Below are 15,988 nucleotides of genomic sequence, written 5' to 3'. Positions count from 1 at the left end.
ACATGATTTATTAGCAGGTCATATCATAAACATTTGCACAGGTAGTAATTTAGTTTCCTACTATTTAATAGATATTTGTATTAAAAGTAGATTTGAAAAATAAAATTATATGTCCTGAAATATTGTTTTTTATTCTATCGTAAATAGCGTTGTAACTTTGTAGTTGAACTATCGATAGTAGTATTCTATCGATACCATCGTGATCTTTAAAACAAGTAAAAGTGTCGATAAGGTTATCGAGTAATATTGGTAGTATCAATGCTATCGAAATCACGGCTTGATTAAACGAAGCGCAGCGAGCGAGACTTGGTATGGCATCCACTGAATTTGCACAATTTCTGAATAGAATTACTCTGCTGGTGGTGAAACAGAAATAAAAATACAATTCTATTATAAGTGAAGAATTTAGAATTTCGACTCACGACCTGCGATTATTGAGGATAAAAATCGCATAAAAAAGGAATTAAAGAAATAATAAAGACTGCTGCGCTTCGGCAGGGAATCAACATTCCGCATAATTATCATAGTATTGTTTATATTTATTATTGCCAAGGGTGCCGTATCCGTAATATCGATATTGTTGAATCTAATACTATTTTATAATTGACTCTGTCATGAAAGATCATTACTCATTAAGTACCACTGCTTTTTGGAATACGGTGGGGATTTTGTTGATAGATTTTAGATTACGAAGAAAAACGCAATTAAGTAAAGCGAAAATGAACTCGAGTATGACATTTCACCAGTACACAAAAGCGACGATACAATGGCTGCCCTGCAGATGCGGCTTTGGAAGACTGAACTACCCGCTCTATAACCAGATCTGACTCCTTCTAATTAAAGTGTTTCCGAAATTGAAAACAAAACTACTTATGAAAAAAAAACGACGATGAATAGGTACACCCCTTGACAATTTTTTTTCGAACGTATAAATTAATTTTTTGAGAGCTCTGATATTTATAATAGGTTTAAGGGGACGAAAAGGAAAAATAGTAACTGCTATTTAGTCGTAAATAAGCTGTTATTAGAAATCATGATAATAATTCCGACATCACCATAGTATAAATTTTAATATTGTAGCCATTGACTTACAATATTGTAACAAACCTATTTTATGTCATAGACTTTGCTAATCAACTTTGTTTGTCAGATAGTTCTCTAAAAATCCGCTAGATGGCATATTTTCCCTCGGATGGTGACTACTTGAACCGATTTTACTTAAGTGTGAGAAACAAACATCAGTAGGTACTATTGATAAGTATCTAGGAGTTGAGTCCTTGTGGTAACTACTGCCTGGACCTATCTGATAGTTACTTTTATACTTTTTGCATTTGTACACATGTAAGAATATAATAGTTTAGTCCTTTATTTTACTTGTTTTTAAAAATGTTGATAATGTGGTATCTTGCGAATATGATATTTTGTCAACATGATGTCTTGCCAATATCATGTTTTGCGAATATGATATTCGCAAGACATCACGTTCACAAAATATCATATTCGCAAGATACTACATTCTCCAGATATTACATTCGTAAAACACCATATTCGCTAAACACCATATTCGCAAAATACAACATTCTAAGTACAGGTAATAACAGCAGATCTTACTAGCGACAGATTAGATTAGGTAGTATTAGAAGTAACCTGTGTAACTGGAAATCAGAAATTGACCCCTTACGTGAAATTTTTTGTGCAGATATGTTAATAAAATGGTGTATATTAATACCATAGACATATCTAGATAGACGCCGCAAGTACAGCAATTTGTATGAAAACCAAGCGTGCCACATTTTTTGTACCCACTATGACGTCACAAGAACTATTTAGTGATGGAAACCATCCGATCGCTTCAAATCGATTAATTGAACGGAATCGTCAACACGCGTATTCCATTCAATTAATCGATTCTAAATAGAATAATTTTTGTTCAAGTATTTATTAATATTAATATAGTAGAAAAATACTAGAATAAGATAGTTTAGTCCTTTATTTTACTTGTTTTTAAAAAATGTTGAGAATGTGGTATGTTGCGAATATGATATTTTGTGAACATGATGTCTTGCGAATATCATGTTTTGCGAACATGATATTCTGCGAATATGATATTCAGCGACCGAGGCGTACCGCTCCCGCCGGTTACAATTAACTTGGCACTTTGTATGAATACTTTTGGAAATAAAACCTGACATTGTATTGGAAAATTTTTTACTCAATTTGGTGACGTCATCGAGTAAGAAAGAACCCCCTCTATAATATAGGTACGTTATTTAGTCAGATCGTGAGGCGCAAGCGTGTTGTGATGACAGACCCAAACAATTCCAGTTTTTTCATTGGGTAGTTAGCGGCTGCCTGTAGACCCAGTGTGAACGTGTCATTTCATTACTGTTCATGTTAGTGGAAGAACTACTTCTGACAGCACTATTCCTCTACTTCGAGAAACACGGATCCTAACTTTACATCTGATTGCACATACCAAATGTCGTGATTAAGTCGGTCCTCCTGTTTAAATTCTAGAATCAATCGGTCCGTCGTTAGAAGATAAAATTAATAATAATTTATTGAAGAAAAAATAACAAGTATAACAAGATTATATGATATTAACATGTAGGACGCCCTCTGACATCAGATAGATGCGACAAGCTGAGGACCGGGCGTAATTGCGCTCAATGGGAGATTTCAATTTTCGTCTTGCCTCGCTAGTGGAAAAGCACCAGTGGGTCGTTTTCGAAAGACGTCAAATAGTTAAAAAATGAAAGTACCATGATAAAATTTTTAAAACTTCTATAAAAACCCCGATAGTTTTTTACGAAAACTGCAGTAAAGGTCAATTATATATACTGTTTCGAGGTAATTTTCTGCTTAGTTTTCTCTACCTATCGCTAGCAATATTTTTTTATTCGAGTAAATTATCGTGGTATATTAAATAATATTTCAGGATAATACACTCAAATATTAAATAATACTTCATAATAACATTCTACAATAATTAAATAAAGAGATAAAAATTGCCGCTGAAATTATGTTGAGCAAACTAACCTTTAGAATCAAATACAAAGTAAACTATCATTAAGAATAAACAATTTTGTTATATCGCTTCGAAGAGAAATCTCTGACTTTGGTCATTTAAATTCCGGTTATTTCATATTTTGAGTAGCGCCAAACTCGATAGAGAAGATAAAGGCTGTTCTATGCAAATTTTGTCAATATTCCCTCAGACTAAGGCTACTATGTAAAGCCGAAATGTTGTAACTAACAAAATAGACTTTATTATATTATTAGTATTATTTCAAATATTTTTCCAGTCGCAGTCTGACAAGAATAAGCGAGAATGGAGACATTCCTTAGCCACAAATTCTCCATTATGTACAACGATTTTTATATACATTACCGTAGGTGTAGGTACCTACTATGTTAGTTTCCGACACACGAACAAAAAGTGACTAAAAAGAATGTCGTTACTAGGACCAACTAATTAACTCACGACTTTTTCTAGTGGTGGTTGCCTGTAAATAGTTTTAATTTTGTGTTAAGAAAAGAGAAACACCATGATGTGTAGAATTTGATATAGATTTAGGGGTCATTTCTCATAGAGCCATGGGCGCTCATCGACTTAGAAGGACTGTTCTTATGTAACGAGATCTACGGCAAACAAAAACCATGCCCATTTTGACTATCAATTTTATCCAGTCAACCAAATTCTGTTCGTTCGATGGCTTGGTGTTTTCATAATGGGCTCTAATTACGACAATGCCCTTGACCTGGAGAAAATAAAAACATGAAACGCTGTGAATAAACAAAAAGTTGACGTGAGTATTCCGCGTATATTTCAACGGGGCAGGATACAACAATCTGATCAATCTTTTTGTATCGCACTGCCATTAGAGGCAAAAAGTGGTAGTGTGTTCTGTACCGCTACAAGCTGGATCTAGCAGTAGCTAATGCACGGCGTTTACATCTCCTGATCCTTGACACGAGGCATAAAGTGCATTGATAATATGAAAAGTGCCTGAAATCATTGTGCATCGACAAATACTGTTAGAAACTTTTTAGACGCTCATTTGAGGACGGATTATTTTCATATAAAATAAAATAAAATGTATTTTATCTTCATAATTTTCTCATAAGCAGGCTTGTTTTGTACAGACTTATAAAAATTTTGTTTTTAACGCAATATTTTATTAGTTGGGTAGACATTATGTAAATTGGCAATGCATTGAAATAAACGTATAAAAACAATAAATAAATAACCATATTACTACTGCAACATATTTCAAAAAGATTAGAAATATTTATAATAGAAACTAGCATCTATTAGTTCAATAAAATTGATTTTACGATACACACGTACACTAATGAACATCACCTTTATGTTCATTATCATCATGATGTATGAGTATGGGGACAGTATTTCATAGATTAAGTTAATCAATCAAAATTAGGTTCAAATCTAAATATATTGCTGTAGTAATAGGATTTAATTAAATACATGTCGTCTCACAGTTGGAAAAGAGTTTTCTTCTAAAATGAGGGTTTTTAGGGATAGCAAAATATTATAAGTTATAAGTTAAGGAGTGTGGTAACTCCATAAAACGTAGCAGCGTGGGTTGTATATGTGCACGTACACGGCGTGTGGCTAGACGCCGTGTACGTACGCACACATTCGCATGATCTCGCGGTGCACTCACGTTGCATATCGCGGTTGTCGCTAGCGCCATTAAAATTATAGAATTGCAGCGGTCGCCACCATTCAACAGCCACACTTGTTACTGTTTCTTTATGTCATTAAAACATATTGTGAAATTCGTTAGACAACATTTTTACTTGATTAAGTTTTATTGACTGTCAAGATGTTTCACCACCATTATTCAATCATTTTTTGTGAAATTACTCCACTAGTTTATTATAATTATTAATACAAAGATCGAACACTTAGAAAAAATTCCTTCGATCCGGCCGAATTCAAACCGACGTCTCCTAGCAAACCTTGCCAGACGCTATGCCAACTAAGTAACGGAAAGAATCAGCGAACCACACGAATTTGTCCTTGTTGCCGGATCTTTAAATAAATATTAGACATCACACTCGTTGCTCTGATCCCAAAGTAGCTAAAGCACTTGTGTTATGGAAATCGGAAACAACGACGGTACCACAAACACCCAGACCCGAGACAATATAGAAAAGATAGTTTCCTACACTAACCCAGCCGGGTATCGAATCCGGGACCTCAGAGATGGCGACACCATGAAAACCGGTGTGCAAGCCACTCGACCACAGAGGCCGTCAAATCAAAATCTTTGTATTTGGTTTTCAACGACTTTTTTGCCGTAGCGTCATCTGTAAGAAATCTATGAAAGTATTTCTTCACCCAGTCAGGTTCTTACATTTACAGCTACCAGCAGCTGGCTAGAGATGTCGCTTTTTAATTGTAATTAAATTTTTATTGAATGTCAGGATGCCAGGATGACCACCATGATATTCCATTACTTAGTTGGCATAGCGTCTGGAACGGCTTGCTATAATATCGGCCGGATCGAGGGAATTTTTTTTAAAGTGTCTATCTTTGTATTAACAATTATAACATTTTTACTTTTCTGTAAATTCGACTCGTAATGTTTTGTTACTACGATTACTTAATAGAGACAGTGGCCTCTTTTTTAATTATACTATTGGTCAACTGTTTTAACAAATTGTCGCATTTAAGTTAGTTTGAACAAAAGTGCCTCAAAATCAAAATAACAAGACCTAAGTATCTACTGCATTTAACAAAGATCATTAAATCTTTAAACAAGAATACTGTGATGAACACCTTAATTTTTTTAATTTTAAAATTATGTCTACAATCTGTAGGTACAACTGAAATAATAATATGACAACCCTACAATCTCACATTCTAGCTAGAAGATCACTTCGAACAATTTGTAAGTACAGAGAAATGATAGACCTCTGATCTGTTTAATTACGGGTACCTAATTCAACGGAAAGCGATTTGTGATGCTAGACGAAACATACCTTTTTTCTTTTTTTTTTAGCGCCAAGCAAAATATTATTTATGCGTTGCTTATAATGAGTAGTTACTCGTAAAAATACTGTTATGGGAATATAGGGAAGTGTGTGGAAATTTCTAAATTGCGGATTTGCAAACAATTTTGCTAATGGTAATTGATTCACAATGGCTTAGTTGCCTTAGGCACAACATGTAATATATAATTTTGATAAAATACACCAATTTTGAAATACATAAAAAGGGTAGGAATAACGGATAGTAATGTACAGTATGATTGAAAGCAAAGCACTTAAAAACATCACAAACTTTATTAAACAATAGACGACACACTAAGCAACAAAAGATTCCACGTATTTGTTATTTTGTTTCAACAAATCTTGTTTCAATTCGAGAATTTTTCGCATCATTTCGTCGTCAGAAGGAGTAGACTCTTGTATTTCTTTACATTTGCGTAAAAAGTCTAATACTATAGTCTGACCTTCGGAGATGTCCTGGGTGTTCATAGCCGTTTCAACATTGAACAGGTTTGTTTCCAGTTCAGCTTGTTTTGCTTCGGCGTACTGAAATGACAGAAAAAATTTAATAAAATAAAGGCAATTTTTTTACACATGAAAATAAGGTTTTTACGTTAATGTGTCAGTAATATAAATCTGTACCTTAAAACGGCAAGTGCATAGAAGCGATTAGTACTTCCCCCAGTAGCAGTGATATGAGATAGCAGTTGAATTTTAACTTGTCAATCTTTGCAAACACTTGCTCGTAAACAGTGTCATGATATGCAGGCAAAGTCGACTGTAATTTCCTAAATTAGGTCCACAGGCTTTGTCATTACATTATCGCCCTACGGATTCTTTACGTCAAGATTAAACCAAAAGTTTTTATGCTCGAAAAATCTGAACGTATATTTCGCTTAAAGTTGATATAAAAAAACTAAACATTTGCAATTTAACTATATTTTACAAAAAATATTTTGAGATTTTAAATTCTGCAGTATTTTTAGAGTTTGGACATTATTTATTTTAGATCTAATTCATCGTGGCTGCATGCGTCTGTGCCCTTTATAAAATTTTAGTTCCGAGTTGTATTATCTATAGAAGAATAGCAAGCATAAAAAAAGACCCGCCATTTGCAAAATCCGGAAATTTTGTTTATTTAAGCGATATTTAGTAATACAAGAAATAAATTATCGTTGTATCTATTTCCTCGCAAATGTGACGAAAAACATTGTATGTAGCACGGGCGGTAAAAATTACACGCATCTAGTCATCAAAGTCTTGGGCTTCGGCTTCCAACAAAGTCTCGTTAGTGATTTCTTATTTACCGCTCTTAAATAGCTTCAATCGCAATTACATGCACATAGCCAACGACATTCGTACATGCTTGAAATCAAATTGCTGATATTGCCACGACACTTGCTCGTGACATATTAATAGGTATTTCCGTTTAACTATAACTTTACCTTAGTAGTACTTACAAATCTATAAAGTGTTATACATACGACGATTGACGATTGGGTTATAAATTTTACAGTGTAGAGGAATTTCTTTGGAAGAAGTTGTAATATGTTTCGTGTTTATTTTTTAATTATTATTCTTTATATTGGAGACGGCCATATTATCCCTGGACAACAACGTATTAAAATAAGAACATTGTGACTTTGATATTTGAAATAAATGTTTATATCCTGAGGTATTCAATGTTGTATTCTTCTAATTACCGTGTTTCATAATCGCGTTCAATTCCCTAAATGAGCCTGCTTGCTACTCCGGAGTCTCTACACTTGTGCCACAAAAAAATTTAACTCTATATCTATGCTCTATATTAACTACTATTTTAGTACAAAGCAATGACGATTGTAGAATGCAAATTAAAATGTATGCAAACAGGCGCTGCAACTTTACTTATTGTAACAAAATATCTTCATAAAACCTACCTCTATTATAGAATCGGGTAAATCCGCCAGTTTGGCGACATATAGACCCAGAGATTGCGTAGCCGGTCCAGGGGCAATCTTATGTAGTAATAAAAGTTGTTGATCAACCACTGAGGCTTCGGCGTGACTGTTTACAATGACGCCGGAGTGTAAACTAGGCAGACGGGTTAATTCATGGTAGTGCGTAGCGAAGAGACAGAAACACTTGGATTTTGTTGCTAGTTCCCTGCAAGATATTAGAATTAGAATTTTAAAATTAGACAACCATAAATGATCGAGTTTCAAGCTGGATATTTTTGACATTGAATTTTGTCTACTATGTTTGTTGGCTGTCCTATTAGCGATAACCTAACCCACTTGGGACAGAAACTTGATGCTGCGACTGCCCTTTGCGTCAGTTATGCATCATAGACATACTCGTCATACTGCAAAAGACTACCCGGCTGCTTCTTATTTAAGGTTATTTAAGATTAATAATGACTTACTCTGCGATAGCCCAAGCAATACCGCACCCCTCATAAGTAGAAGTTCCTCGGCCCAGTTCGTCGACTAGCACCAGAGAATCGGGTGTCGCAATCTGTGGAGGAGTCGTGACAAACATTATAGGCAAGTACAATATTACAAAGTTACTTGTTGTACAGTCTTTTGTTGGGTTTCCCAGGTACGTGTATGCCGACGATCACTGCATCTTCCATTTTTGCGGGAAGACGCAGTTAGCCAGAGCGGTATTGAAGACAGCTGTTGAATGGCTGATAAGAGATGTTATCTTTGTTATGTCGTTAGAGAGGAAGGCTTATGATTCTTCATTCTACTTCCTTAGGAGAGACTGGCGGAAGTGAGAATCGTAGGTGGGGAGAGAACTCTGGACTCGACCTCATGCTTCTACCTGGACTAGTCTATCAGCCTGCATATTTGAGAAAGTAAGGCGACGTAATGACATTTTGTATGTGTCCTTTAATATTTTTTTTTATATAGTGACGTGACGAACATGACGTGCCTGCCTGCCTGCCTGACGTGACTGGTGGTAAGTAATAAGCCTGTGCATTGCAGTTCCACTTAGAGTTACTAATCGCAAAGATCTTAGGGGCACTGTCACTGTGGCCGTCACACTGAGACATAAGTTGACAAGTGCCGTGTGCCTGTGATTTTACCAGCAAACTTACACTTCCAAACCGGAACGCAGTAACGCTCACATTACTTACTGTTAGGCGGTAGAAATAAGTACGGTGGCAGTCCCTGGACGAACTCTTTCAGAAGAAGCTCTACTGCTACTAAATATGTCAATTACGTAGTTCATGTATATCAACAAAGAAAGAAAACTCGTCGGGAATTTGTAACTAGGTGCAGGCTAACACCCACTGAATGGAGGCATAAGAGTCAGGGAGGGAAATCCGAAAGGGGAAGAATTTCAGCAGGTTGAGGCGGTTTTCTGAATCTAATTCGTAAATGCCTAATACAGAATCTAGTATTTTTACCTCCCCAGCATATGCTGCCCTCAGAACGAAAAAAGGCACAACTGCTGTAAAGTACGCATAGTCGTGCCTTTTTCGTTACGAGGGCAGTACAGTGTGTAGAAAAGTAATTGTTCTGGTAACAGATCTAGTCGACAGTCTACTATCAGAAAAAGAAATTACTTCTTCTACACACTATATGCTGGGGAGGTAAAAATAAAACTTACGGCCTTTTGTCACTTGGCACTTACCCTCAATATAGCCGCGGATTCGATCATCTCCATCATAAAAGTACTCTGTCCCTTATCCTCACGATCAGAAGCGCCAACCCTAGTACAAATGGCTCTTAAACGTGGTATTCTGGCTGAATCGGCGGGCACCATAGACCCGGCATGAGCTAATAGGGCTGCCACACCACACGAACGCATCCACGTCGATTTGCCACCCATATTTGCACCTGTCACTATGTGCATAATACAGGAGCCTGCAATTAAAATAATTAACATTTTACTACTGTGAGCTCCACACACTGCGCTCGTTTTAAATATAAAATTGACAGAAATGTCCGAATTAATGACGAGTTACTATGGAAAATACTCCATGTCTAATGTACGTTTTTGCTAGTCAAATTACAGACACATGAGACTTGTCGATTTATATAATGTCTCAAGGTGACGAACGGAGTGGCAGTGCCCTTAGAGCTTTGGAAATTAAAACTCTGAATGGCACTGCAACTGCTTTGGACAGGCGTGTCGCTTACCACCAGGCGTATTATTTGTTCGTCGTTGTGTCGTCGACTTAGTATAAAAATAAAGTTTGACTATTTTGCCTGTGTCTGATGAACTCTATGTTCTTTTGTATCAACCCATATACATTAAACTGGGTTTTTTCTAAGGTAGATCACAAGTATGATTAGAGTTTATAATGTGACTTACAAACTTGTTCATAATATGAAGAAAATTCATATTATTATGTTTTTTTTCCACTGTTTATGTACATCTAATTGACACAAAAGTTATACACATCATCAGTTGGAAAGCGTCTACTGCTGAAATCCTTCCCCAATAGAACGCCGCCGCCGCCAGGAATAGTCCTGGATTGTTTGCATCCAGCGACTTCAGCGATCTTCAACAGGTTGTCGACCTTCGGGGATCCATCGTTAATTGCGGTACTCCGTACATTGTAAACAATTGAATCTTGTTCGCTATAAGTTTTGCGAAATATCTGGTGTGCCCACCGTCTCTTCAACTGTCTATCAGTTTTTCGTTTCGGATTCTTACCAAGTAGATACTCTTTAAATGTAAAAACGTATACACACCTCGTTTAAATGCAACATCATTAGGTATGTACGAAATTCCTTCCTGGACTTCCAAACAGGGATGTCTGGCTTCCTTTACTATAAACTCGTCCAAGTCTTCAGTAATTACTGGACGGCAGTACGGGTATGGCGCTGTCGAGGCGGCGATCGCGAAAGACACCAGCACATCGAGACGAGATAGTATGTGTGATAGACAAAACAAGCATTCAGAGTAACCAGCTGGAAATAAAAATGTAACGCCTATGAGGTTTATATTACACACTACAGGTCAGGTATATACAATTTGTCGTTAATTTATTTTTTATTTATTTCATACAATTACAGATTACAGCAGCTTATCAAGGCTCTGTGAAATCTATAGTTCAATTCATTATTTCATAGTTTATTTCAATATTTTTATTTCTTGGTGCATTTATCAGCTACAGTTGATGCATGTATTGCAAGATTCCGAGTCCTTTATGAAATTTATATGGAATGACTCTCAGGTATGTAATTCTGTATTTAGGATATAGTATATTATTGCAGAGGCCGGGAAGTAAGGGACTGCTGGACGAGTATGAGTATTAATACGAGTCAAGCAATCCCCGTTCCCGACGAGGCTTATACAATTTACTTCATTTTTATAAGTGTTTCTCAAAAAGATCACAATGATATAAAATAAAAATATCGAATCAAGTTTCAAATATAGCTGATATGAATACCTTCTTCATTTATGAAGTCTGTTTATAAGTAAACTGGTGTCACGGGCAGGTAAGTGTACGTCATGCAGGCTACGTTGCACTAACGTTACTATATTACGTTTGTTTATAACTCAAGTCATAAATATATCCGTAATTATTTTCCTTTGAGATTATTTATATTAATATTAGCATGGACATTGGTCCACTCAAGAGATCTGCTAGTCGCGGTGCAAGACACCGTAGTCGGGTATTTAGTAACTCATGGCACACCAGGTGTCGCGACGTGTACACTTGGATTCACGAAAGATGACCACGGCGCAGAAGGCATATTTTAGGTCTCTTTGGAGGTGCGAGGTGGGGCGCGGGCGGAATGCGTCAAGATCGGAGCGACGCCATTGGTGCGCGCGCGTCTCGTGATAGACTGCTCAGTCGCTATTCGTCTATCGCGGCGTCGACGCGCTCACACTGCTCTCGAGTACAGTCGAAAAGAAGTGTTTCTTTGTTTTAAATTGTTTTTTATTTGTTGTTTTCGTTTTTTGTTGAGATTTGTTATTGTGTTGAACTTATTTGCTATTTTACAATGCCGCGAGGAAAAGGCAATACTTTGAATAGACAGTCGAGAAGTTTGGTGTACAACGTGTTTCAATATTTTTCACAAGACTTTAAAATACTCGAAGCTTACAAAAAAACGGCCGCGGCAACAAAGACGTCTGTATCGACAGTACAAAGAATTATAAAAGAAAGTAAATCTTCACCGTTCTTAGTGGTTTTTAGAACCCCTGGTGAAAAGAGACCGCGCCGTAACCCTGCCTCCGACGTTGACGCCTTTGACAAAGGGGTAATTAAGAGATGTATTCATAACTTTCATTTAATTGAAAAAGAATTGCCAACTTTAGAAAAGTTACGAGCAAAATTACATCAAGATATTAACTTTAAAGGATCCAAAACAAGTTTGGGTCGATTAATAAAAAGAATTGGATTTAAGTGGAAAAAAACAGAAAATAACCGAAATATTTTAATAGAAACATCAGCTATTCGGTTGTTACGAATCAATTACCTAAAAAAACTCCAAGAATATCGAAGACAAAATAGACCAATCATTTATACTGACGAATCGTACGTCCATGCTACACATGCAAAACCCATGGGCTGGGCTGACGGTTCTACAGCAGGTCTGAAAAAGCCTATCTCAAAAGGCCAACGTGTCGTTATCGTTCATGCCGGTTCAGAGGCTGGATTTGTGCCAAATGCATTATTAACTTTCAAGTCGGGCACAAAATCAGGAGATTATCATGACGACATGAATTTTGAAAATTACCAGAAATGGATTCGAACTCTATTGGTACCCAATCTCCCACCGAACTCCGTTGTTGTGGTAGACAACGCCCCATACCACAATAAAGAATATGATATGGCTCCCACATCTAATTCCCGAAAATCCGACATGCAAGAGTGGCTTACCAAAAATGGAATCAGCTTTGATTCCAATATGTTGAAACCTCAATTGTACGATATAATAAAAAATAACAAACCTCGTTTAAAGAAATACTCCGTTGACAAAATTTTGATGGAAAATGGTCACGATGTTCTCCGTCTTCCACCGTACCACCCGGATTTAAATCCCATAGAAATGGCTTGGGCCTCTATAAAGGGTTACGTGAGTAGTAAAAACGTAAAGTGGAATATTAGCTGCGTTATAGATTTAATTAAAGAAAAAGTGAATCTGATGGGACCAGAGGAATGGAAAAAACTATGTGACAAAGTAAAATCTATAGAAGAAAGCAATATAAAAAGTGACCACATCGTGGATGTTCTTACGGAGGAATTAATTATACGTGTGGGAGAATCTGACGAGAGCGAAGATTCGACAGATGTGGATTTTCCCGAATCATCGGAAGATGAAGACTTTAATATGGAACCCGGCCCCAGTTCCTCAAGTTCCACGATTCCCTCAAGTTCCATGATAGAGGGAATCATGGAACTTGAGAATAGCGATAGCGACTAAATGTGTTTTACAAATTTTTATATTTTTGGTTCAATTTATTATAATAAACATTTAAAATTACTTACGTTTGATTTATTTGCATAACCAGCGTTTACAACATTACACAAATTATTAAACCAAAATTAAAATATTATATTGTCATAAGTCTTTTCTTCATGAGTGTACGTGCGCAGACGGCCGCCATTTGTGGTCATCTTTCGTGAATCGTACTGTACCAGATAGCTTTTTTGATTTGTTTTACATTCACACGCTGCAATTTGTCAAAGCTAATATAGTTTCTAGTAAACAAACAAATAAACCAGATGGAGCTTATTGCACATATTTTTATGGATAGTGGTGACTATTCTTTTATTTTGTTTAGGATTAGCGCCATTTGGGTGTATTGTCAATGTCATCTATTGCCACGCATAATTGTCAAAGTTCAGAAAAGAATTAAAGAAAATTATTAAAAGAAAAAACTCACTTCTTATATTTCAAATTAAAGAGGAACTAATAAAATTGATATCCTCGGCCATTAACATAATATACCAGACTATCGAACAGCGTTACCTAGATATAAGACGGCATTCTGACCTTTTTCAGAGTTACGATTTGCAGTCCTCTTGAGTTAATGATATTAGTTAGTCTGGAATATATTGCTATTTAGCAATAAATTTGTCTATAGTACCTTATTTTTTATGTTTTAGTTGTTCCATGTAATAAAGAGATATTACATGGAGCGTGCAGTAAAGAACATTGGTACAGTATTGTAAAGACTCTAATTTACCTGCAATGCCAACGATTTCGGCAACAACCTTATCCTGTTCCTTCTCATAAGTCTTTTTAGTTCCCACATATTCTTCGTTAATATTATCAAGAGCGTTAGTTTTGAATCGAACGCCTCCCTTCACGGCGTCTATTATAGTATATTTCTTGTTGTCACGAAATGATTGTTCGCCTTTTAGAGTTACTCTGGAATAAGTTTTAGTATACGTTCTGCTATTATATTATCCAGTAGCGTTACATGCATGTATAACAAAAGGGGGCTCCAACCAATCACACTTCATTCAGTTCACACAAAGAGTATTAACAAGTTATTATTTTTATTGTTTATGATATTCAAACCGCCAAACGGTCGCCTTTACGACATTTGTGGCACTAACTATTTTTAATGTGGCACAGGTTAAATTTAATTGTAAAGTGTATAATTTAACCCTTAAGGCTCCAATTCCAATGCTGCGGAACGTAATGAACCATACCATAATACCATAAACCATATTATGAATAACTTTATACCACTTGTGTAACGTATGTATACAAATAAGACACGAGACAAAAAACACGTCTCGTGTATTTCGTATCGTACCTATAGTCCATTTCACATAGGATGAGTCCAGTGGCCGTAGCATGGCATACAGTGTGTGATAAACCTCCCCATAGCATATTTATTTCAGTTATTAAAGCGATGTTGTCATTATTAACTTTTTTTTATTGCGAATACTGAATCGGAAAGATACCGCACTAGAGTCACTCGTTCTTTAGTTTATTTGGTAATTAACATACATTAGAAGAACAAGTCGATAACGTTATGAAATTGCGTATATAGCTATCTTTATCGTTTAATCATTGCCGCGAAAACGATAAAATAAGCGACAAAAGTATGACGTCACGGTGCTTGCCATGTTATCGATTGTTTTCTTATCTATTGTAATAAATTAAAATGCTGGTTTATTACAGCTAAATGTTGCTGGTGAAACATTAATAATTTTTACGTTAAGGTAAAAATAAATTAGCCCAATTACTTTATGCGTAAAATGGAATATTTATCCATACAGATTTACACCATGGAAAACCATAAATCAAATCGGCTTTTGTCTATCTCGTGTAACATCTGTGCATACACCTTGTACGTGGGTCGTTTTCTTTTGCTTTTAGCTTTGCGTGAAGTTTTTGGAGTAATTGTTCAAATTTCGTTTCGATGTTGTTGATTTTATGCTTTGCTTTTTGTGTTACTAATGGACATAGTTATGCAAACTACAACCAACCCACAAAATGTCACTTTCGAGATAATTAGATTTTTGTAAAAACAGTGTGAAGAAATAAATAGGTAAGTTATTTGAGACAAACAACGTGAGCTATATGTAGTATTGAGAATAATATAGGGAAACTATTATAATAGGGGTTAAAGTATGAAATTGCCGATTTGTACTGAAAATCTAAATTGTTTATTTTTTAAATTTTTAACAAATTTATTTAATCAAAATAGTTGCCATTATTATCTATACATTGCTGCCATCTAATGGGAAGGTTATTAATGCCTTTGCGATAGAACTCCGACGATCTAGACTGCACAAACTGTGTGAAAGCATTTTGTACTGCCTCCTGGGAAGAAAACTTCTTGTCACGTAGATAATTGTCCAAATCACGAAAAAAATGGTAGTCCGTTGGAGCAAGGTCTGGTGAATACGGAGGATGACGAATGGTTTCTAACTGCAGTTCCTGAAGGGTCAAAATGGTTTCTCGTGCTGTGTGAGGTCTCGCGTTGTCGTGGAGCAATAATGGTGAAGATCGATTCATGAGTCGGGGCTGTTTTACTGCTAGTTTTGTCAACATGG

General features: G+C 36.0%; 1 protein-coding gene across 2 annotated transcripts in view; it reads right to left on the bottom strand.

Annotated features, from left to right (window-relative positions):
- Positions 1 to 6,313: 6,313 nt before the first annotated feature.
- Positions 6,314 to 15,988, bottom strand: part of LOC113229428 (DNA mismatch repair protein Msh2) — a 32,798-nt gene continuing 23,123 nt past the window's right edge. Inside the window, exons 11-16 of one of the 2 annotated variants that reach the window (XM_026463009.1) lie at positions 14,161 to 14,345; positions 10,710 to 10,928; positions 9,643 to 9,875; positions 8,426 to 8,517; positions 7,941 to 8,166; positions 6,314 to 6,567 (exon numbers count right to left, since the gene is read on the bottom strand). In XM_026463009.1, the coding sequence (XP_026318794.1) occupies positions 6,337 to 6,567; positions 7,941 to 8,166; positions 8,426 to 8,517; positions 9,643 to 9,875; positions 10,710 to 10,928; positions 14,161 to 14,345 (1,186 nt within the window). In that variant the 3' untranslated portion in view covers positions 6,314 to 6,336. The remainder of the gene's footprint in view (positions 6,568 to 7,940; positions 8,167 to 8,425; positions 8,518 to 9,642; positions 9,876 to 10,709; positions 10,929 to 14,160; positions 14,346 to 15,988) is intronic. The other variant, XM_026463010.1, reaches the window with a different exon arrangement.

The sequence above is a fragment of the Hyposmocoma kahamanoa genome, unplaced genomic scaffold (assembly GCF_003589595.1).
Source record: "Hyposmocoma kahamanoa isolate Upper Pololo Valley unplaced genomic scaffold, ASM358959v1 62, whole genome shotgun sequence".
NCBI classification, from domain to species: Eukaryota; Metazoa; Arthropoda; class Insecta; order Lepidoptera; family Cosmopterigidae; genus Hyposmocoma; species Hyposmocoma kahamanoa.
The sequence above is the reverse complement of the archived record's forward strand: the minus strand, read 5'-3'. Positions and strand labels throughout refer to the sequence as shown.